At 29.6% G+C, this 25,697-nt stretch overlaps 2 protein-coding genes across 2 annotated transcripts in view; both read left to right on the plus strand.

Moving 5' to 3' along the window:
* The window catches only part of LOC122499571 (muscarinic acetylcholine receptor gar-2), a 197,535-nt gene that overhangs the window by 66,916 nt on the left and 104,922 nt on the right, over nt 1-25,697 (plus strand). The window lies entirely within an intron of this gene.
* LOC122499572 (ring-infected erythrocyte surface antigen-like) lies at nt 4,371-25,291 on the plus strand. Its single transcript, XM_043608013.1, has 3 exons — nt 4,371-6,195; nt 23,696-24,281; nt 24,680-25,291. The coding sequence occupies exons 2-3, from the start codon at nt 23,805-23,807 to the stop codon at nt 24,695-24,697; spliced, it is 495 nt and encodes a 164-aa protein (XP_043463948.1). The 5' UTR covers nt 4,371-6,195; nt 23,696-23,804; the 3' UTR covers nt 24,698-25,291.

Consider the following 25,697-nt stretch of genomic DNA (forward strand, 5'->3'; position numbering starts at 1 on the left):
ATTTTGATAAATATTAATCAATTTTCTTTATTTAGGTCTTATTTTAAATGTAATGACATATATTTACATATAAAAATATTTAAGATACCTTTTGCGTGATTGAATTGCCTACATGATGTTACAAAGTTTTAATTTGAACGTTTTGCAAAAATTTGCATGTAAATATATTGATAACTCGAAAAAAGGATCAGCTAGGATTTTGATCTCAACGGATTTTTACATTTGGTATGATGCAGAAACATTCCCGACAACCAGATTGTGGATCCATTTTTGTCAAACTTTTTTTTGGTTCAGGCACAGTGTGTCATCTAAATGTGAATCTAAAAAGTGAATTTTATAACTTATCAAACATCCCAGCTTTTTAAAATTCTCTACTATTCTTCCTACAATTTCTCTGTATCTGTGGCTTTCTTTATTTCCTTGAAATTCCAAGAAAACTTTTTTAAAATTTGTCCAGGCTGCTTTTTCTTTAAGCTTCATCGTTTGTACAAATTTTTCATTATATAACAACTTACGTATCTGAGGCCCATCGAACACGCCTTCTTTGATTTTAGCGTCAGACAGTTTCGGAAACTTCTTCGCCAAATACTCAAAACATTTATCATTTTTGTCCAAGGCTTTCTCAAACCTGACCAACCGCCGATACTGAGGTATCCCTCCTTTGCATCGTAAACTTCTTTCCTACTTTTGCCATGAAGGCATAATTTTAACCTAGAAACTTAGCCGAGAATTCGTTTCCCGCCTTCAACACCGGGATGTGTCCTAGTGGCAAAAATAGAAAAAAAGAAAATAAATAAACACGAAAACTAATTTTACATAGGTCAAAAACTTTTTGAGATTGTAGTATCACAGAAATGCGATTAAATTTTAGTAAAAGATTTACAGTAAACCATTTCTGGATTATGAAAAATTCAGATTTAAAATTAGCGACTAGAGGAAACACCATTTTGAATTTTTAAAATCCAGCATCAGATTCGTATTCGGCGACCTCGAAAATCCCTACGGAGTAGCAAGTTTCAATCGATTATATTCATTTAAATATACTTTGTCCGCCATATTGGATCCGCCATATTGAATTTTTATAAACTAACATCATATTCGTAATCAGCGACTCCGAAAACCCCCAAAAACGAGTTTCAAGTAAATGCGAGGAATTTTTAAAAATTTTGTCCGCCATACTGGATCCGCCATTTTGAATTTTGAAAATCTGATGTCAGATTCGTAATCAGCGACCCCAAAAACCCCCGAGTAACAAGTTTCAAGGAAATCTGAACAATTTTTTTTAAATCCACCATTTTAGATCCGCCATTTTGAATCCGCCATTTTAATTTTTTTATATATTCAATTCTTATGTTATTAAAGACACTGAATTCAAAAAAACATTCAGAAGAAGCAAAAATTCAGCTTTATTTATAGAAATTAAGTAAATTCCCATAAAAATCAGTTTCTCAAACTTTACCCCCCACCAAGCCTGTAAAAAGAAAACACGAACTTACTTTTAGGTCGGACAATGTTTTTGTCTTTAGATACACCTTAAGGAAGAAAACCTACCACATAGCAGTCCTGGCAATCCAATTTTTTTTGTGCCGGTGTTATATTTATCTGGTTCATTAGCTTGTTTTTCTGATTTACTTCAACAAATTAAAGCTGATATTGACTACGTGGATGAATGGTCGAACAATAATCTCCTTACTCTAAACTTGGATAAGACTCAGGCTATGGTAATTTCTGCAAATAGTCATCCTTCCTCGAATTTACTGTTAACTTTCCCACCCTTACTAGTCAATGGCACTCCTATTGAATATAAGGAAAAATTGAAGGCCCTGGGCTTGACTTTGTATAGAACTTTGTCTTGGAGGGAGCATGTTTTTGGAATTACGCGAGAAATTTATATACCTAGTTTTACAACAATTAAACAAAAATAAAAATTCTCTTCCAACTCAGACCCGTATATTACTAGTGAAATCTCTTGTTCTTCCCATATGATTACTGTTGTTTTGTTTATGATGACATTACTGATGAGTTGAACTATAAGTTAGAAAGGTCCCTGAATGCGTGCATTCGTTTAATTTATGATGTGCCAAAGTACGAGCATATTACTCAATATACAGTTAAATCTGGGTTGCCGACTATTGCAGCTAGAAGGCAGCTTTTTATAGGAAACCTATTATATTTTCAACACTTAGACTCCCAAATATGTATTTGAATTTTTTTAATTCAGGGATCTAGACCAGTCGTTGTATGGCGGAATTCGAGATAGGAAAATTATTATAAATATACCTAGGCATCGAACATGTAAAATGCAAAGATCGTTTATAATTAGAGGTGCTAGAATATGGAACAAATTACCAGACGTGATAAGGAATGCACCATCTTAATTTATATTTAAAAACTTGTATTTCGAATTTTTGTTTAAGAAAAGTAATGGATGATTCGATATAACCATTTGGTAATCTTTTTCAGTATGAGTACAATTTATGTTCATTAAATCTGTAAACATTTTGACAGTCAATGCTTATAAACATTTGAATTGTTTTATTAAAAATAAAATTTTTTAAAACGCACCACATTTAAAATATCATGAAATAATGTTCAACTTAAGTTAATGCATATGGGCAATTCCACGCAAGATTTACCTATGACCTTGAGAATTCGGTTAAACATATTTTTTTCTCAATCTATATGGAAAAAAAAGAAATACGTGTTTTTTTATTTTTGTTTAATCGCCCAAATTTTCGAGTTATGAATTTTCGAAATTTTGGATTTGTAACTGTAGACATATTTTCAGTAGCTTATAAGTCTGAAAATATTGAGTTTAGAAAAAACTTGTCAAGGAATGAAAGTTTTAGTTTTCTTTCAACTTTTAAGAAATGTAAAAAAAAATTTATTTTTAAATTTTTTATTAAAAAAAATTTTTTTTTCTTTCGTTAAAAAACAATTTTTAATTGTTATAAACAATAATAGTTAACAAATAATGAACTTTTGTTCCTCTGCACCAAAAAGAATTTTTTTCATAGTTTTCATTGAAGTTTATTACAAAGAATATATGTTAAAAAAAAGTGAACGTATGAAATAGTTTGTTCAATAACTATAAACAATTTAATTTATATAAATTTGTATTAAATGTTTTTTTTCTTTCCTTGTGTTTTTGAAAATTAAAATAAAAAAATTAATTAAAATAAAATAAATGCAATTAATATATATTTTACATTAAAATGTTTATTGTTTTATTTTGACACAAACATTCTTTGCAATAAACTTCAATGAAAACTATGAAAAAAATTCTTTTTGGTGCAGAGAAACCAAAGTTCATTATTTGTTAACTATTATTGTTTATAACAATTAAAAATTGTTTTTTAACGAAAGGGAGATGTATTCATTAAATGAACCTAAAGTACAATATGAATATGAAAGAACAAAGTTTTTTTATGGAGAGGAACCAAAGTTAACTATTTGTTAACTTATATTGTTTATAACAGTTTAGATAAATTATTTTATGTTTTACTATTTATTTGGTGGCTGTATGTTATATTAATTGAATCTGATTTAGGACATGTGTAGTAGCAAAATAAGAAAATAATATTTCATTTTTAAAGGAAACTACACAATTAATTTGTTAACTTTTTGTTTTTAAAAAAAATTATAAACAATTGAAGATTTTGAGGTTTGCATGGAGAGATATCTTCAGAAATTGTTCTCCTTTTATTTAAAACAAAAAACACTCGAATCGATTAAAAATTTTAGTCTGTAGACATTTTTTGAGAAGTAAATTGTAAAAAAATTCCATTGTGAGGAGTTTCTTAAAAGTTGAAAGAAAACTAAAACTTTCATTCCTTGACAAGTTTTTTCTAAACTCAATATTTTCAGACTTATAAGCTACTGAAAATATGTCTACAGTTACAAATCCAAAATTTCGAAAATTCATAACTCGAAAATTTGGGCGATTAAACAAAAATAAAAAAACACATATTTCTTTTTTTTCCATATAGATTGAGAAAAAAATATGTTTAACCGAATTCTCAAGGTCATAGGTAAATCTTGCGTGGAATTACCTATATACTCATTGCGCTGTATTGATTTATGTATTTTGTTCCTTGAAGGGCTCATTAGCCCTAGGAACTTATTTTTTCTTAAATAAATAAATAAATAGACTGTAGAAAATTTTTGTATGAAACCTTTTGTGCTGAAGAGGGCAATTAGGAATCTGTATTTTTAAGTGAAATTGAATGCGAACTATCGTCCCTAGAAGAAGAGGAATAATCAGAAAATAAGTTTCGAAATCTCAATGTTTTCTTCTTCAGGGAGTCTATAAAAATATACTTAATGTAAATAATATAGGAAAAAGTTTAACGTGTGTCAATTATTATAAGTAACAAAATATAAAAATTTACAATATGAAAAATATAAAAATTATAAAATATTAATTGTCCGAATGTTTTTATTTATTCTCCATCATTTATATTTAATAAATAAAAAAAGAATGAAAACATAAGAAAATAGTACGAGAAAGAGAAATTACATCGTTTAAGATTACTGTTGTTGTAAATAAAGTTTAGCGGAGGCTTATAATATATCTTTTCGACATGGTGGTTGAACGCTTTGACACAAATATCTCTAAATCTGAACGTAATTTACTAAACTTTTAATTACAATAGTAACTCGAAAAGTAAATAGGGTCCATGAAATTTATTTTACGTATAATATATAGACACATAATCTGTGATCTCAATAAGTCAAATAAAAAAATTAGTCCTGACAAAATTCATCTTACTTATAAAGTGTAAAATTTAAAACGTTGATGCAGAGATAAGTACAGAGCCGTGAGCGGGATAAATACAGTCGATCTTATGTAATAGAAACTTTAAAAAGCGTTTTTGAACGTGTTCAATTTCGTCAGAGTATTTGACAAAGTATGGATTCTAGATTTTATCGGAGTATTCAACTTTGAAGCAAAGAAGTGAGTTCAACCAAGTAAGGATAATACTAAGATGATTGAAATATTTGATGTTAAGTATTAAAAACCTAAAGACTTCGATGCACCGGCAATTATTTTGCTATAGTGTTCATAAAGGTTAAAATTTATGTCAAAAGTAACACCTAAGTCGCAAGTAGAAAATACTTCTTGTAGTGTAATATTGTTTATAGTGTATTCAAACAATACCGGAAACTCTTAAGAATTAATTATTTGAAAGATTTTTACATCATCATCATCAAAGATTAGAAATTAGAATGAAAGATAACACTCTGTTACATACATTAGCGACATTTTTTGCAGGTTGTCACAAATTGTTTAACTCCCCTACCCCCTTGAAGTCTGACGTAATATATGGACGACCTCTAATTTCCGATATTTTTAATGTAAATTGATATAGTGATGAACCAAATGTAGAGCCCTGTGTAACGCCGCTAGTTGAAGTAATGGGTTTGGATTCGATATTACTAGTTGCGATACGATGTTTTCTCTCCAATAAATAATTGATTGATAATGTTTTTAAGTAAGGTTAAATGTTTATTGTGTTAAGTAATGTCTGTGTATGTTACACCAACTTGGAAACCTCTCTAAAATGTAAAGATTACGAAATGTATAAAGCTTTATAGACTTCTTTCTTACACAATCACCTTGCTCATCTGCGACACAGGAGAAGAGACAATTTGCGGTTAATTTCGCTCACCGATTTATTTTTTTTAAATTAGATTCAAACTAGCATTAAGATTTTTTCTATAAAAAATGGCTTTTTTCAAATGGTGTACTGTTCTCTCAAATTTTGTCAGGTTATTGTGCAAAATGGTAAAAAAATTTTTGCCGCTTGATTCGCAAAAATTAAAAAGGACAATATAATGAATTTGACAAATAAATTTTTATTATAATAAACATATAATGTTAATACATAAAATTTGACTGCACTATTAACCCCTTGGCAGTCGATGACATGTATACACGTCATGGTGCAGGTGGGCTCAAACTGTCGATGACGTGTTGTAACGTGGCGTTACAAATTCTCCCGCATCTGCTGCGAATCGGGCGATTGAACCTGGAAACGGCCGAAGGGCCTCGAGGGTGTCAATCGCCAGATTCGCGGACAGACGCGACACTTGTTACTGAGACTCGTTTCTTGACAGCTGTGTCGTTTCCCTTCTACTCGCCTTGATTGTCGGTCTAGTGGTGAATTGTGATTAAACTCTACGAACATCGAAGTAAGTCAAATAAATATCATTTTATAGTATTTCTTTGTTTCTCTTTTCCTTCACTTTCTCACCTTTTAATTGGAAAACCGGGCAACCAATTATAAATTGGCGCCCAACGTAAAAATCCACCTTTCCCATTTCCCTTCTGTAAAGAAATAATTTTTTTTCAACATCTTCGTTTGTTGAAATTCCCAAAATAATTTTTTCATCATCTTCGTTTGTTGAAAATCCATAGAAAATTCATTTATTTTTTTTCATCATTTTTTAATTGTTGAAAATTCCACCTGTCACCTCATGGTCGCCTAACCTCGAAATCAAATCTTTTCTTTTTCCTGTTTCCCATATTTAATTGTGTATCTTTATTTTGTGCATGAATATTATTAATCTTGACATTATTGTAAACATTCTTGTATTGTATTTTTCTGACAAATGTGACAAATTTTCTTTGTGACGGACGCAGACAAGACAAAATTTCTGTGAAAAAGTGCGCGTAAAGACCGGTAAAAATTAATCGTGAAAAATTCTTTGAAATCGGGACTAAATTCGTAAAAATTAGTGAAAATTATTGAAAAAACGGAAAATAAAGTCGAGAATTAAAAAAGAAAAAGTGAATTTATCGATTATTTTGAAGAGAAAATTTTGTCTTTGTAAGACGCCGGTTTGTTTTGTTTTCGTGATCAAGGTCGTGTGTAACTAAAAAAAAATAGTAAACACGAAAAATTTCGCGATTAATTCGAAAACAATTTTGTCAAGTTAGAAAATAAGATTAATATACCGGGTGTCTCTAAAGTTTAAACTTAGAATAAAAACTTAGGAAATTTTGACACGGTAACTGACTTATACCGGGTGTTACATTCCAAACGTAGTGCGATAAAGAATAAATTCAACTGTGAAATGAGGGGCTCAAAGTAAAAGTGGTATAAAATAACAGTGCAAGCAAAAGTGAGTCAAGTTTTCGTAAGCGCGGAAGAATGAAACAAATGTTACGCTACGAGGAAAAACGAATTACTTTTGGCTGCGAGCAAAAGCGGGATAAGATTTCACTGCGCGCAAGAAATGGATACAGATATATTCCGTTTTTGCCCGCACTCATTTTAAGATTCATTTTTGCCCGTTTCACTCTTCCCATATATTTTATATTATTACCACTTTAATACTTATAATGATATTATTTCAAAATTAATTAACAAATTCAATTTTTTAAAATTTTAATTCAAGAATAATATAATTATTTCAAGTTTTAGGTATTTAAATTTAGATTCAATAACTTTACAATCAGACAAGAAGATTCAATTACTTAAAATTTTAAACAAATTAAAATTAATTTTTTTTAAATAAATATATTGTATATTAAATAAAAAAATTCAATTCTTTCAAATTTTAATAAGTCTAAAATTTAATTATTTAAAATTTCAATCTAAATTCTAATGTATATTTAATAAAAATTGAATATTAGAAAAATTAAACTACGAATATTTGTAAATTTTAATTGCTAAAAATTTGCCTTAAATTTCATACTATAATTTTTTGAAAATAATTAATTTGAAATATAATTTTTGTTAAAAAGTTTGTAAATAATAGAAATGTAGGAAATTTGAAATACAAATTTTTGTATATTTGAAATACTTACTTTTTTTTACAAATTTAGGTCAGTAATTACATTTTAAGGAATTTTTAATGCGATTTTTTAAACGTAATTGAATTTCTAAAAAATTTTATTACAATAATTGAAATTGACTTATAAAACTAAACTTTTATTAAAAAAATTTTAATAATTGAACTTTGGAAGAAATAGAGTTATAATGTTTAGGAATTTTGACTTGAAATTTTTTGTTAATTTCAATTATTAAAATTTGTTATTTAACAACCTTTTGAAAATAATTTTTTAAGATTAAAATATAATCTATCATCTAAATTTATGTCAATAATATTTTTAATTGTGCAATTTTTGTTTTATATTATTTTTAATCAAACTGAAATTCAACTGAATCAAGTTTTAATTTTTCAAAATTATTTACAAAATCTTAAATTTATGAATCATTATGAATGTTTGACACTTAAAAAAATTACTTCTCATTTATTTTGAAAAATGAAGGCAAGCACTCAAAGAAGAAATACATAAGTTACGCATTTTTTTGAAAATATTAAAATGTTACTACTTATTTCAATAATATTTATTGCACATTTTTGTTTATAAAAAAAGTAATACATAGTATCATAAAATTATGATGCAGCACTTAAAACAAATTAGTTTTAAAATCAATTCCGGGATTTTTTTACTTTTTAACGTTCGAGAAAATTGCGAGAGGAACAAAATTTCAGTGATATAATCAAGAATCCAAAAAAGAACGGTTAAAAATATTTTCCTTGTCTAAAAATGGTAAACAAGTGATTTTCTTTAAAATTCTTCTCCGCTGTCATCACTGATAAAATCATAATCTTTGCAGGAGTCATTTGTTCTTAACTGTTGGTAGAATTGTCGGTGACTGGGAGGAATATACTCCATCAATGTCATTAGATCAGTGTGTTTTTGTTTAGTAATTGTCACACCAGTTGGGTATAGCAGAGACAACTCAATATCCCTGAAATCCTCTTCGGTAACATGCTTTCTTTTAATATTAACAGTGTGTACAATTCCGTCATCGTATTTTAAAAATAAAGAAAAAAGCTGTTCTTTGTCATGTTGTATCGATCTTGTCTTTAACCAATTAATGTTGTCTTTGTTAATGTCTTTTTTTCTATTCATAATGTGCTCTTGTAACTCTTGTGAAGAAAAAAAATCACTTGTTTTCATTTTTGTGACAATGAATTTTTTATCACGCTTTTTTGCATTTTTGATTATATCAATCCAGTGATCGGGGTCATAAACTGTTTCGAATAGTTTTTTTTCTTTTTCTATGTAACCAAAATTTCGGTCACAAGCGTTGTAGCTGTGCCCGGACATAAAAAATTTCTGTTCGATAAAATCGATATTACTGGAAGCAAGGAAATGCTTCAACATCAACGAAACTTTAATATTTCTATTCTGACCGCCGCAGGAATCTGAATACAATATTAAATGTTTTTTCGTGTCTGGGATGTGGTTTTTGAAGTGTTGAAGCAAGCAGGATCCTACTTCCTGTCCACCTCTGGATGCTACGTTTTCGGACCACACGTACATATATGCTGAAACAATATAAAGATTTTTTGGAAAATTTAATTAAGCATACACTTATTTTTTAATTATAATTATAAAAAATATTGGCTTAGAAATTTTTTAATTATTTAATATTAAAATTAAATTAAATACAAATGTCTGGTTTTAGCAAAAATATGGTTTTGGTTTTCTCTTACCAAAAAATGAATAAATATTTGCAAAGTATTGAATTTTTAATTTTTTGAATTGCATTATTCAGAAGAATTATTATTTACTAATAATTTTTTTTTTCTTAAAGCACTTATGTACTGAATTAAATTACCTTGTCGTTGAATTTCATCATAGATACACAGATTGTACGTAGACAATTGCCGTTTATAAAATGCGATTCCAGTTGTGAGAGAAGGAGTTGGCAGAACTTTCTGGAGGTCAAATGTCAAAACGACAGTGTCTTCTAAAGCATTCGTCACATCACTCTTAAATTCATCTGTGATTTTCTGTATCAAGGACATATGGTGTTCCTTCGAATTTTCGATTTCCTGTTTTTCTTCATCAGACAAATTTTCTTGGAGTAATTGAGCCTTGTATGCGTCGCAGGTCTTACAAGTGTCAGAATGTGGTTTTTTAAAACTTAAATTAAAATCTTCATTAAAAATCTTTCGGAATATGTTCTCAGACACAGGCTTAATAAATTGTTCGTCACATTGCTGTTGGTACATTTTATACATTTTAGCTTGGTTCAGACTCGGGCTTAAATACTTTTTCTGTGAAGACGAACGACCGTAATGTGACTCGTAAGCTGGAAATCGGTTAATGAATGATCTTACAGTATTTATTGCAGTATTACTGGTTTTATTCACAGAAGAAGCTTTTCCACGCCGTTCACTTCCATTTGGGTTTAATGTAGCTGAATTTACTGCTCTATTTAATGAAGATTTTGAAATTTGAATACATTTGAAAAAAAAAGAATTACATACTTTAATTCTAACACCTGAACTGTCAATAAAGTGATAATCAAAACTAAAATCACGTTTCCTTAGTGGTATAAGCGGTCTATTGATAAAATTTCTTGATTTTACTGGCACTTTTTCGACAAACGAACGAATTAGCATAATTTTTTGAGTCCTATTTGAATGTTGATAATAACAGTTGAATATTTCTTCTTGACGAATAGGATCGATTTTTGTCGCGCAATCGAAATTGCAAAGGCATTGAGTCTGGCTGATGAATTTTATTTCTCTGATTCTTCTTCCTGACGCAGTAATTCGCTCTCGTCCTCTTTCTACGTTTTCTTTTAATATGTTTTTTTTGTGTAAATGTGGATGCCTTATTCTTTTTCGTGAAATTCTTCTTGTCTCAGTTGACAAAGGATCTACAAAGAAACATGAAAGAAATTTAAAAATTCAAATTTTTTAAATTTAGAAATAATTAGAATTTTCTTTATTTTAATTTTTAATCAATGAAAACCTTAATTATCTAAAATTGTAATCTATTAATATCCAACTAAAAATTCAATTATTACTTATTTTACTGAATTAATTTTAGAAACTCAAATTAATTGTATTTTCAATTACTAAGACATTACTTAAGACATTACTAAGACATTACTTAAGACAAAAGCTGTGAAAATAACTATTTTTTCAACTTTCAATCCAAAAAGTCTATTAAAGTTTCATATTTTATTTTGAAAAAATGAACACAAAATTTGTTTGTTACTTTGTGCAGAATACAAAAAAAATTGTTAGACTGTTCGCGAAAGCCAAACAAGTAGTTCATTTTATGATTATTACGCTTCCTCAATATAATAAATACCAGTTGCTTAATTTTCTATTATAGAATAATTATTTTAATGTGCTAAGATAAAAATTCAAAAAATACAAAATTTGAAAAAAAAAAAAAAATAATAATAATAATAATAATAATAATAATTTTTTTTTTTTTTTGAGAAAAAGAAAAATATCGATTAATTTGATAAATTTTGATAAAATGTAGACTTTGTATACATCAATCGATTCGTTTTTTGTCAGGAATGTAATTTTGACAATAATTAATGAAAATATTAATAAATAAAGAAGTTATTTCCAAAAATACAAAAAAAAAATTTTTTCAGAATTTTGAAAAAGTTGTATAAAAAAAAATTTTGTAGATATTTTTGAAAATCCTTGTGTCAGATTTTAGGTATTAATGATTGCAGTAAGCCTGCAAAATTTCAGGAGAATCCATTAAAATTTGTCCGAGATAATTTGTACATAATTTTTTGTGACATACACACACACAGACATCTGGACATTTGCTCAGAATTCAATATACATATTATATTCTAGATGAAGTTACTTGGTCTTTCGTGCGATGAGCGCTCGTATAAGACCCTTCGTCGCGCAGAGAACTTAGGTAACTGCAAGAGAATATAATGGGGAGTTCTAAAAAAAGGTTTTTTTAATGTAATAATTTTAGAAAAAATGAATAATATAATATTATAAAATTATAATAATAAAATTAAAAAATTAATAAAATAACAAGAGAAAACCCTGCGCAATATAATATAAAAATGTTAATATTTCTTGACGCCGTATTTTAATAATTATTTACATAAATATCCAACTTCCTTATATTAAATTTTGTTATAACATATTAATTATTAATTAATAATCAAAAACTATTAATTATTATTCATTTCTAATTTAAAATTAAAATACACAGAAAATAATTTTTTTTAAATCCAACTACTTTGGGTAGTAAAGTGAATACGAAGAATTAGTTTAAATACATTGAAAAAAAAATTAATTTGATTCAATCAAATAACCGATTAATTGACTATTATAAATTAAATATTTAATTGAATCAAATAATATTTATTTGAGTCAATTAAATGTTAATTACTTCAAATACTGCAATTATTGGTTTAAATACTATTGAATTGCCTGCAATAAATATTATTTGTTTCAAGTAAATATTTAATTAATAATTAGTCAATTAATCGGTTATTTGAATCAAATAATTTTTTTCCAGTGTAATTACATGTTTACTTAGCACTGTTTGTATAGTTAATTTTAAAAAATGCTTTGCATGAACAGGTGTATCTTTTTTCTACGATTCCAACGATATAAAAAACTCATTTTTCGATTTTTTTGCAGTTACTGTGTTTTTCCAAAACACGGCAGCAAAGCTTCCTCATGAGGAAGCAAAAACAATATTTTTCCAAAAAACGAGCAAAAGTTGTGAAGAGGACTATTTTTTCAACTTTCAACTAAAAAAATCTATTAAAGTTTCATATTTTATTTTGAAAAAATGTACACAAAATTTGTTTGTTATTTTATGCAAAATACAAAAAAAATTGTAAGACCGTTCGCGAAAGCCAAAAAACATAATATTTTTCCAAAAAACGGGCGAAAGTTGTGAAAATGACTATTTTTTCAACTTTCAACTCAAAAAATCTATTAAAGTTTCATATTTTATTTTGAAAAAATGTACACAAAAATTCTTTGTTACTCAATGTAGAATTCAACATGAATAAACAAATCATTTATCTGCACATTTTTTCAAAATAAAATATGAAACTTTAATAGATTTTTTGAGTTGAAAGTTGAAAAAATAGTCATTTTCACAACTTTTGCCCGTTTTTTGGTAAAATATTATGTTTTTTGGCTTTCGCGAACGGTCTTACAAATTTGTTTGTATTCTGCACAAAGTAACAAAGAATTTTTGTGCACATTTTTTCAAAATAAAATATGAAACTTTAATAGATTTTTTTAGTTGAAAGTTGAAAAATTAGTCATTTTCACAACTTTTGTCCGTTTTTTTGGAAAAATATTATGTTGTTTGGCTTTCGCGAACGGTCTCACAATTTTTTTTTGTATTCTACACGAAGTAACAAAGAATTTTTGTGTACATTTTTTCAAAATAAAATATGAAACTTTGATAGATTTTTTTAGTTGAAAGTTGAAAAATTAGTCATTTTCACAACTTTTGTCCGTTTTTTGGAACAATATTATGTTTTTTGGCTTTCGCGAACGGTCTGACTTTTTTTTTTAAATTCAACATGAATAAACAAACAAGTACATTTTTTCAAAATAAAATATGAAACTTTAATAGATTTTTGAGTTGAAGGTAGATAGTTTTTGTAGTAAGTTCACGCGAGCAGTTATGAGTAAGGGGAAAGGAGTGGGGACATTACTATACGGGCTTTTCTCCTTTCTCTTTGTCCCTCGACCTTCCGCACAAGCCTAGATGGTTTCATGGTGGGAGTTGGTACTGCTTTTCCCCTTACTCACTCACTGCGTCTCTGTGCCAAACGGAGAGAAAAATCTAGCTTTGATAGTATGACACTTCCTGTAGCAATTTCGCATGGACTATAGTCACGCTTCAAAGGCATAAAAACATACCGAAAAAGCGTGGACTCATGGTTTTTGGTTATGAATTCATGCATTTAAAGCGTGACTATAGTCCATGCGAAATTGCTACAGGTAGTGTCATACTATTAAAGCTAGATTTTTCTCTCCGTGCAGCCAGCCAAAAAAAAATAAATCAAAAAATCTATTAAAGTTTCATATTTTATTATGAAAAAATGTACACAAAAATTGTTTGTTATTTTGTGCAGAATACAAAAAAAATTGTGAAACCGTTCGCGGAAGCCAAAAAACATAATATTTTTCCAAAAAACGGACAAAAGTTATAAAAATGACTATTTTTTCAACTTTCAACTCAAAAAATCTATTAAAGTTTCATATTTTATTTTAAAAAAATGTACACAAAAATTCTTTGTTACTCTATGTAGAATTCAACATGAATAAACAAACCATTTATCTGCACATTTTTTCAAAATAAAATATGAAACTTTAATAGATTTTTTGTGTTGAAAGTTGAAAAAATAGTCATTTTCAAAACTTTTGTCCGTTTTTTTGGAAAAATATTGTGTAATCCGCTCTCCGCTCGACTGTATGCTTACAAGCCAGTCAAACATACCAAAATGGTCTAAAGATTGAAATTCAAAATTTTAATTTTTGAAACATACATTCTTGTAGGAAATTGAATGACGCATTTTTTTTTCCTTTGAAGTTTTTTTGTAGAACAAATATTTTTGAAGATAATGACCAAAAACTGAAAATTTTAAACTTATGAAATTAATTAAATTTTAAAACATAAATCATCATATCTTTGGTAATTATTATTGGATTTAAATGAAATTTGGCATGCACCTTCTTTTGAGTTAAGAGAAAGCAACGACAAAATCAAAAATAAAAAAATCATCAATTGTTTAACAATTTTGCTTTGTTAATTAAGAGAGGTTAGAAATTCTACTTTCTTAACTTTGCTGATAAAAAGTCTGCGAGGAATTTTAAAATTCAGAAAACTTCCAGTGAGACATTTGTTTATTAGTCTTTTTTTTATTTTAAAAAGATTTGTTAAAAACTAACAAAAATATGAATAAATTAAAAAAATGCGCTCGGCGTTAAACATAGCCACGTCAACCCTGTATACACAGAAATGTATACAGCTTCTGTTTTTTCTTCATAAATACAAAATTTCAATGAAAACAATAGCAATTGAACCATTTATTAATTTAACAATATTTAATAATTATATTATATTTGTTTTTACATTAATTTTTTTATTTATTAAATATTACAATAATAAAACTCATTAAATTATTAATTATTAATGTAAAAACAAATATAATTTAATTTTTAAATAATTGTTAAATTAATAAATAGTTCAATTGTTATTATTTTCATTGAAATTTTGTATTTATGAAGAAAAAACAGAATCTGTATACATTTCTGTGTATACAGGGTTGACGTGGCTATGTTTAACGCCGAGCGCATTTTTTTAATTTACTCATATTTTTGTTAGTTTTTAGAAATCTTTTTAAAATTTTGCAAAAAACTTCCTTGAATGCTAATAAACAAATGTCTCACTGGAAGTTTTCTGAATTTTAAAATTCCTCGCAGACTTTTTATCAGCAAAGTTAAGAAAGTAGAATTTCTAACCTCTCTTAATTAACAAAGCAAAATTGTTAAACAATTGATGATTTTTTTATTTTTGATTTTGTCGTTGCCTTCTCTTAACTCAAAAGAAGGTGCATGCCAAATTTCATTTAAATCCAATAATAATTACCAAAGATATGATGATTTATGTTTTAAAATTTAATTAATTTCATAAGTTTAAAATTTTCAGTTTTTGGTCATTATCTTCAAAAATATTTGTTCTACAAAAAAATTTCAAAGGAAAAAAAGATGCGTCATTCAATTTCCTACAAGAATATATGTTTAAAAAATTAAAATTTTGAATTTCAATTTTTAGACCATTTTGGTATGTTTGACTGGCTTGTAAGCATACAGTCGAGCGGAGAGCGGATTATTCGATCCAGACGCTCAATTAAAGAAATATAAAATAAGAAAAATATTAATAATCTTGATTTACACTACAATTTAATTTTAAACATACCTTCGTTTTCTATCTCTGGTGTTTCGTCGCTTGCATCACTCGTATCACCATCAGTCGAGTAGTTATAAGTGTATTCATTTGATTCTACAAAACCAAATTAAAATTTTATAATTTGCTAGCAATTAAAGACAGTTTTATGAAATTTATTGTTTAGATAACATATTATTTAACGTACCTTTTGTATTTGAATTCATTTTAAAGTTAAAATAAAATTTCACACAAGTTACAGACACTGTAAAAAATGTACAAACTTTAAAACATTAATTTATAAACACAATTTTTACAAATATTTCAAATTGAATTTGGAATTGCAGAATGCAGTTGTGCTCAGGTTCAGAGCGGGAAACCGACTGATTTCTAAAATGGCCTTTCCAAAAATTCCTTTCAAGTTTGGCAAAAGACTTATCTGAAAAGTAGGCAAAAAATCATAAAGTTGGATACAGGTGCAAGATGTAAAAAATAGTACCTATGTACCCGCTCTTGACCGATTTTTTATGAACCTTGGCCGGCAACTATGCAGGTAAGGGGTCTTACGACAGCCAGAGAAGGAAAGGTTCGAGAAAAATGAAAGAGTTTTCCAGTAAAAATTAGCATGTTGAAAACTTGAAAAATATTAGGAAATTATTTACCTACATATAAATAAATAAATAACATGATCATATTTTTAATCTAACTAAAAAATTTTTCAACAACAACAAAATATTAAAAATAAGTTTTGAAAGAAATATTCTGTTCACTTTAAAGGAATATTCCATCAATATTCACACATTATTATTATTATTTTTATTATTTATTCTTATTTTATTATTCATACATTGAAACTATTAAATAAAAGTAAAATAAACGAAATAGAATCAAACGTAATATTAACAAAATAATAATTTATAATTATTAAATAAAAATAATATAATAAAAATATAATATATATTATTAATATATAATATAATAATAATATAATATATAATTAATATATAATAAAAAAATAAAATAATAATTTATAATTATTATTACCTATTATTCACGCATTAAAACAATTAAATATAAGTAAATTAAACGAAAAAGAATAAAACGTCAAATTGTCAAAATGTAGCGACGGTTCGTATCTCGACATTACTATAGACTTCACGGTGCGAGCAAAAGCGGATCAACTTTTGACTAAGAGCAAAAATGGGATAGCCATTTAGCCCGCTTTTGCTCGCGCTCGAAAGAAATTCTGTTTTTCCTCGCAGCATTCATCTGGCCCATTCTTACCCGTCAGAAAAGTTTACTCACTTTTGCTCGCACTGTTATTTTATACCACTTTTTCTTTGAGCCCCACAAATATCGCTAAAATTATAACAATTAATAAACAAATTTAATTCTAAATAACAAATTGAAATTAATTGTTGATAATAAGTGAAAATTCTTTTTTGTTTTTCTATATTAAACAGTTAGGAAGAAAATAAAACTTTTTGCAACGTATACCGGGTGTGTCAAAAATATCAATTTAAACTTTTTAGTACTTTTCGGAAAAAGAACATGTAATTAATTTTTTTAAGCACAAAATAAACAAATACGCTAAATTTTGAGAAAATTAAGGAAAATTAGTTCGAACATTTGTGATTAAGCAATAGAAACTTTTTCTCACATAGACGTTCATGACGTTGAACAATAATTAACGGAAATTTTTTTCTTTTTGCGTAAGTTGAAATTTGTAGAATAGATTAAATAACGATTTAAATTTGATTCTAATTTTTTTAAATTAAGTCACAAATGCATTCGAGAAGTGTTTTACGATCGGATACAAGAAAAATTCGGGAAAACAAAGAAACAGAAAATATGTCGGGAAGCGAAACGGAAACGGCGAGCGAAACAGATTTTAAGGAACCAAACACAGCGAGCAGGACTGCCCCTCCCACTCACAAACAAACCCCCCCCCCGCAAGACAATGCGAAATCAAACGATTTAGAAGCCACGATAGAGAGACACGAAACAATGATTCGTGCTCTCGTTGAACTCGTGCCCCCGAAAAATTGAAATTCTTTAATTTCAACCAATCTATGCCCCTCCAAAGCGGAACAAGAGAACGAGCAGCAACAAGGAACGTATCCTTGCCAGGATTAAGGGCAAGAGATGCGAAGGACGCGAGTGTGCAGTTGATGCATTTGGAGAACAGTAACCAAGGGTTACCAAATGCAGGCCCAACAGCTGTACCAACGAACCGCGGTATATTACAACAGTACTTTGACGGGATAATGAAAACTGTTGGAAATATAGGAAAAATACCGGAAAATGTCACGGAAAATTTTACGGTGAAATCAAAAGACGGATCTTTTGATATTAATTCGTTTTTAGGGACAAATAATCAAATAATTAAAAGTAGGAACGAATTAACAGCATACGATGAAATGCTGAGAAACGAAAGGGAAAAATTGCGCGAAAGAGAAAAACAATTAGAACGCGAACATCGAAGAATTGTGCAAGAATAATACAAACCCTCAGCACATAGTTCGGTAAATAAAAATAATCAAAATAACAGCGATTCGGAAGATAGTTTTCGAACAAAAATAGATCAATATTTCGACTCAGATAAACGCGAAATTAGGGAAAAAAGACAAAATGTCCAATTCAAAAGCAAAAATCAGGAAATTAACTATGAATGGCCGAACGATAGTGAAATAGAAATCGAGTACGAACCCAAAAAGTTAGGAACTGTTCCGAAAGGAAAAAATATTAATTTTCATCGGAAAATAAAAGAAAAATCAACCGAGTCAGATCAGTTCAAAAATGAAATATCGATACGCGATAAGGAATTAGATCAACTTAGAGTAGAATTAGACCGAATGAAAAGGGCGATGGAAAATTTAACGAAAAATAAAAATCCAAATTTCGAAGAAAATTTCACGGAAAGCACGGAAATGGAAAATCCAAATGCCCAAGTCGACAACAATCGACATTTTGGAAATTTCAATAACCATTTTCCTTTTGGCATGTTACAAACACCTTTTCAAATCATGTCAAATTGGCCAGTTAAATTTCGTAATAACAAAACGGACAACCCAGTACAATTTTTAGAAGAATTGTTCAGATTTATGTGAGGTTACGAAATCCCAGAAAATCGTGTATTAGAAAATATTGACGCAGTATTAGCGGACGAAGCCCTTGAATGGTGTAGGACGGTTAGAAGAAATTGGTTTTCTCTACAAGATTTTCGTGAAGAATTTGAAAGAACATTTTTAGACGAAAAGTTCTATGAGGAAATTAACACGAAAATAAAATATTGCAATCAAAAAGAGGGAGAAGAAATTCAAACTTTTCTCATTGGAATAAGACAATTATTCGGAAAATTATACCCGAAAAAAGGCTTACATTGGGAGTTACGTCGCGCTTACGAAAACATGAGGATAGAATATAAAATGTATATACAATGAAACGATTTTAAAACGTTTGAAGAATTAGTAAGTTTAGGTAAAGAATTCGAGATTGAAATAAATAAGTCTAAAATTCGCGGACAATATTTAAAAATCACAACAGATAAAAACTCGTCTAATGATAAATCGAAACAAACTACGAATCAGCGAAATAACGGAAATTCCAGAAAGTTTGGTGGAAACTCGCGATTTCAATCAAATCATTCTGGAAATTATCCGCAAAAAAATCAGCCAAAAATCACTTTTCCACCTGACGCAACTACAAACGGTAGTAATAATCAGAAAATGTTAGAAGGTCCTTCCGGTGACAATAATAATCCAAATAATAGTCTTCAAGTGGCAGTACCAAACCGTTCTTCTGCAGGGAACGGTTATACTTCCAAAACGATCCAAAACGAGAAAAGTCATCCTAAAAAATGCTACTGTTGCGGAAAAGTAGGTCACATTCGTAGAGATTGTAGGTCAGAAAATCAGGGAAACGAGTAGAGGGGGTACTGAAAAATCCAGTATCCCCAAAAAATATTGAATTACCAGAAAGTTGCGAAACGTTAGTGAAAGATTTACGATTTTTCACTAACATTAAATACCAGGATACAATTTTCGAAACGTTAATCGACACAGGCGCTACGAGTTCATTTTTTGGTCGCAAAAATTGGGTATATTTGCAATTATACGGTGTAAAATTAGAACCAGTGAAAAATAAACTCGTGACAGCAGCCAACGGTGAAAGTTTACAAATTACAGGAAAAGTTACAATACCAGTAGAAATAGGTAACATAACGAAAAATTTGACTTTCAGAATTGTCCCAGGTTTAAGACAATATGCAATTTTAGGAATAGATATGATACTCGAATTTGCAATGTAATTAGATTTTGAATCTGACACGTGGTCAATAAAAGACTTGCCTAACGTACGATATAAAATCGGAGATAGGGAAAATAAAATAGTCGATAAAATAGTCAAAGCTGTTTTGACAAAACGAGAAGTGGGATCACAAACAGGATGGTCCAGTTCACAACAAGAAAATCGTAAAAATTTCGCGCAAAAATCCCAGGAAAATAGGTCAAAATCAGGAAAAAATTTTAAATTAAAACTCGAAAATAAAATAGAGAATTCAGGAAAAATCGAGAAAAAATTCGAATTAGGAAAATCGAAAAGTATCGATACGGAAAATTGTAGGAAAATTACGAAAAATTTTCCAAGGGTCGACCCGAGAAATGAAAGGAAAATTCCAAAAATTATACCAAGACAATCCTTACAACAGTCGAAAACACCTACATAAATCCCAATACCAAAACCCCGAAAAATTCCTCCAAAATTAATGGATATCCCATTATCAAACAGATTTGATAATTTAGAAATGGACTCAGGTCTTGACGAGACTGACAAACAATTTTTGTTCCCAATCGACAATCCCCGTAAGAAAAATTGGTAGAAAAAAGCGGAATTAAACAAGAAAATTAGAGAACGCGAAATAATTTCGTAAATTGGGCGAAAACGAAAAAATTCGCAAAAATCGGAAAATAAAAATCGGAAAAATTCTATGGCGATTAGAAATAAATTTCGTATACCGTTAAATACGAAATGGATTAATTTCAAAAACAACGCGATAATGAACAACAATATTCAGGAAAAAATATTGCGAGAATCGAGTTATTTAGATGAAACCGAATTTTTTTCAGGACTAACTAGTCCTGAAAAAATCCGAAGAAGAACAAGAACCTCGGACATTGTCCGAGGAAGAACAAGAATTTTTAAAAATTAAATTACCACCCCCGAGGAAATTTTGAAAGCTACTTATTTGACAGAACACGTTATTGACACGCAGGGTACAGCTCCGATAAAACAGAGATATTATTATGTATCGCCGAAAATTAAGGAGGAAATAATTAAAGGAAATTAAGAGAATGATACGCGAAGGTATTATCGAGCCAAGTAATAGCAATTGGTCGAGTCCAATTGTTATGATCAAGAAAGCGAACGGAACATACAGATTCTGCCTAGACTTTCGGAAAGTCAACGCAGTCACGAAAAAAGATCTGTATCCGGTTTCGTTAATGGCCGAAATTTTAGATATGCTCAGAGCCGCGAAATACATTTCTAAAGTCGATTTAAAGTGGGCGTATAATCAAATCCCGTTGAGTGAAAAGTCCAAGGAAAAAACGTCTTTCGTAGTTCCTGGTTTTGGAATGTTCCAATACAAGCGAATGCCGTTTGGACTTTGCAATGCTCCCGCAACGTTCCAGCGGTTAATGGACAAAATTATTACGCCTGACCTTAAACCGAAAGTTTTCTGTTATCTTGACGACATAATTATAGTTTCTCAGACTTTCGACGAACACATGAAGCACCTGGAAATAGTATTAGGAAAATTGAAAGAATTTTTTTTTTCGAAAAAAGTGAATTCGGTTGTGCGGAGGTAAAATACCTAGGTTTCGTAGTTAACGAAAGAGGACTGCAAATCGATGACGACAAAGTCAAACCTATTCGAGAATTTCCGACCCCTAAAACTATTAAACAGTTACAACGTTTTATAGGAATGGTTAGCTGGTACCGACGATTTATTCCACATTTCGCTGAAATAATCAAACCTTTGCAAAAATTACTACGTAAAAATGTAAAATGGCCTTGGAACGAAAATCAGGAAATAGCAAAATTAAAACTGATCGAGTTGTTGACGACAGCTCCGATCTTAAACCCCCCTGATTTTCAACACACTTTCATACTAGAAACTGACGCAAGTGACACAGGTCTAGGCGCAGTTTTAACACAAGACATTGACGGTAAAAACGTAGTAGTTGCTTATGGTAGTAAAAATTTAAGTGAAACAGAAAGAAAATATTCGACAACAGAAAAGGAGTGTCTCGCGGTAAAAACGTTCATAGGAAAATTTCGACAATATTTAGAAGGTAGTCATTTTAAAGTAATAAACTGATCACATTGCTTTAAAATGGCTAGACAATTTGAAAAATCCTACAGGACGCTTGGCGAGATGGGCGTTGGAACTGTCGGAACATGATTTCGAAATAATATATCGAAAAGGTTCAGCGAACGTAGTTCCAGATGCGTTGTCGAGAGTTTTCGAAGAAAAACAAGAAATTTTTGAGGAAATAAAAATCGAAAGTTGCGAAAATCAAACAGAAAATAATTGGTATAAAACGAAAATGAGATTAGTAGGATCAAAACCTCACGAACACTAAAATTGGCAAATTCGAGACAAACAATTATATTTTCATAGACCCGATCCGTTAAAATCTCCCCTCCTTAAAGATGAAAATCCATGGAAATTAGTAATTCCAGAAAATTTGCGAAAACAAGTCTTAACCGAAAATCACGATAATATACAGGCAGGACACTTAGGTGTAGAAAAAACTTTCCATCGAATTTTCGAAAATTTTTTCTGGCCAGGAATGTATACAGATATCGTGAAATATATTAGAAAATGTAAAGTTTGCCAACAGACGAAAGCAAACAGCAAACCGAAAATAGGACCAATGGGAAAACGAATAATAGAGGAGCCATGGACGATGGTTGCCTCAGACATTATAGGCCCTTTACCCTTTACCCGAATTTCACAAGAAAATTATTTCGCGATGGGGAACCCCCAGAATTCTAATTTCAGACAACGGTACTGAAAACACGAATAAAATATTTAGGGAAATGTCGGAAAAATTTGGTATCAGGCATTCGTTTACACCGAAATACTACCCACAAGCGAATCCCACTGAAAGAACGAACAGATCTATCAAAACGGCAATAAAAGCTTATTTAGACAAAGAGCAAAATCTTTGGGATAAAGATATCGAAGACTTGCAATTTGCCCTAAATACAGCAAAATATTCGTCGACAAAATTTTCACCAGCTTTCCTCAATTTAGGTCGTGAGCTTCAACCCTTTCAAACACTGAAAAAAGATTTTGAAAACCCGGACGAAATCGAATTTCAGGAGGTTGACAAATGGACAGAAAGACTAAGACATTTACAAATTATTAAAGACGAAGTTCAACGAAATTTGGACAAAGCGAATGAAAATCAAGCAAAATATTACAATCTACGTAGGCGGAAAATAAAATTCGAAGTAGGAGATCTTGTATGGAAAAAAGACAAGTCTCTTTTTAACAAAGATTTAGGAATCGCGCGTAAATTGAAAAAAGATTTCGAAGGCCCATATAAAATAATTCGAAAAATTTCCCAACAATGTACGAATTAGGGAAAATTCGAGGAAAATCGATAGGATCGTGGAATATAAATCATTTGCAAAAATTCGTGGAAAATGAAAATTAGAAAAAATCTTCGGAAAAATTAAGTAGAATCAGACAAAAATAATAGAAAATTGGTCGAAAATAATACGAAAATTTCAGGAAAATTAAAAGAAATATAGGAAAATTATATTAAAATTATAAGAAAATTGCACGAAAATTGACTGAAAATTGTAAGAAAATAAGACAAAACAAGCAATTATTTTTAATTTTTTTTTACATTAACGAATGTGAACTAAAATGAAAATTTACTTTTACAGAAAATGGCAGCATACGTCAAAACGTGGGAAGAGTACGCCAGGGAGGAAATCCGGCTTACAAATTGGCAACGAAAACATGAATTAGAGAAAAATTAGAAAGAGAAATAATATGGAAGAAAAATTACTAAGTGTCAAAAAACTGACACTTGAAGAATTACGAACCTCATTAACAGCAATAAACTATGAAATAATAGACGAAGAAAATTCCTCAGACGATTCCTCAGAAGACTCATCAAACGACTCGGAAAATTTAAGCCAAGCCACAATCCTTGAACAAATGATCGAAAAAAAGGTCGAGAAAAATATAAAAGAAAACATCAACGAAGATGTAGAGGAAAATGTAGACGAAATGGTCGAAGAAAATTTCGAGGAAACCATCGAGAACAACATAGAAGAAAATGTGGAGGAAAATGTAAACGAAATGGTCGAAGAAAACTTCGAGGAAAACATCGAGAACAGCATAGAAGAAAATGTGAAGGAAAATATAGACGAAATAGTCGAAGAAAATTTCGAGGAAAACATCGAGAACAACATAGAAGAAAATGTGGAGGAAAATATAAACGAAATTGTCGAAGAAAATTTCGAGGTATACATCGAAAATAATAATTGCAAAATCACAACAATTCAACATAATAAAATATGACACTACTAAGTCAATCATTTTCTTATATATTAAAACTAACAATTACTTCACATTCATTCTGCTTAAAAACTTAAAAATTACTTTCTTTTAAAATTACATACAAACAAGAAAATATTAATTTCACATCATTTTTTTCTCCTAATAATAAACAAAAAATAAATAAAAAAGAATTCAAGTCTATACGAAGAAAAAATAAATATAACACAAATAAAAACAAATAACCTTTTTCTTTATTCATAATAAGCAACAAGACAAACAAACAAGTTTAAAATAAACTATTATTTTTCCTTTTTTTCCCCAAAATTAAGAAAAACGAAATTTCTTTTTTTTAAATGTTACAGAAGAACAATGGAAAATAAGGAAATTTGGCTATGAAGATTTTGTAGGAGAAAAGTATGGAAATCCCACTACATTCTACACGACGAATTCTGCGAGAAAATAAACCTTAAGGCGAGAGCAGGTTATTGTGAACCATCAGCGAACGAGAGAAAATACGTACGAGCCAATTGGGACAAACGACGAGAGGAACTTCAGGAATTTTTGGAGAATAGTCTAGTAGAAAATTCAAAAAAAATAGCGAAAATTACTAAAAAAACATAGAATTTATAGTCTCGATACCAACTACGACGAATTGTCAGAAAATCAAATAAAATTTTAGTTCGCTTGTTGTAAGGGGTTACACTTCGTCCTGTTTAGGGGAAGGGGGGTGTAACGTGGCGTTACAAATTCTCGCGCGCCTGCTGCGAATCGGGCGATTGAACCCGGAAACGGCCGAAGGGCCTCGAGGGTGTCAATCGCCAGATTCGCGGACAGACGCGACACTTGTTACTGAGACTCGTTTCTTGACAGCTGTGTCGTTTCCCTTCTACTCGCCTTGATTGTCGGTCTAGTGGTGAATTGTGATTAAACTCTACGAACATCGAAGTAAGTCAGATAAATATCATTTTATAGTATTTCTTTGTTTCTCTTTTCCTTCCCTTTCCCACCTTTTAATTGGAAAACCGGGCAACCAATTATAGTGTATAGACGCAAGCAGATTTTTGGCTACAAAAACACACAGATTTGTCCACAAATTGATACTCGGGGGTTTTCAAAGTCGCTGATTACGAATCCGTTTTCAGATTTTAAAAATTCAAAATTGCGAATCCAATATGGCGGACGATATTTTCAAAAATTCATCGGATTCACTTGAAACTTGTTACTCAAGGCTTTTCGGGGTCGCTGATTACAAAGCTGATATCAGATTTTGAAAATTCAAAATGGCGGATCCAATATGGCGGACGACATTTTCTAAAATTCATCGGATTCACTTGAAACTTCTTATTCGGGGGTTTTCAGCGACGCTGATTACGAATCCGA

This window comes from Leptopilina heterotoma, unplaced genomic scaffold (assembly GCF_015476425.1).
Source record: "Leptopilina heterotoma isolate Lh14 unplaced genomic scaffold, ASM1547642v1 Lhet_17, whole genome shotgun sequence".
In the NCBI taxonomy this organism is placed as follows: Eukaryota; Metazoa; Arthropoda; class Insecta; order Hymenoptera; family Figitidae; genus Leptopilina; species Leptopilina heterotoma.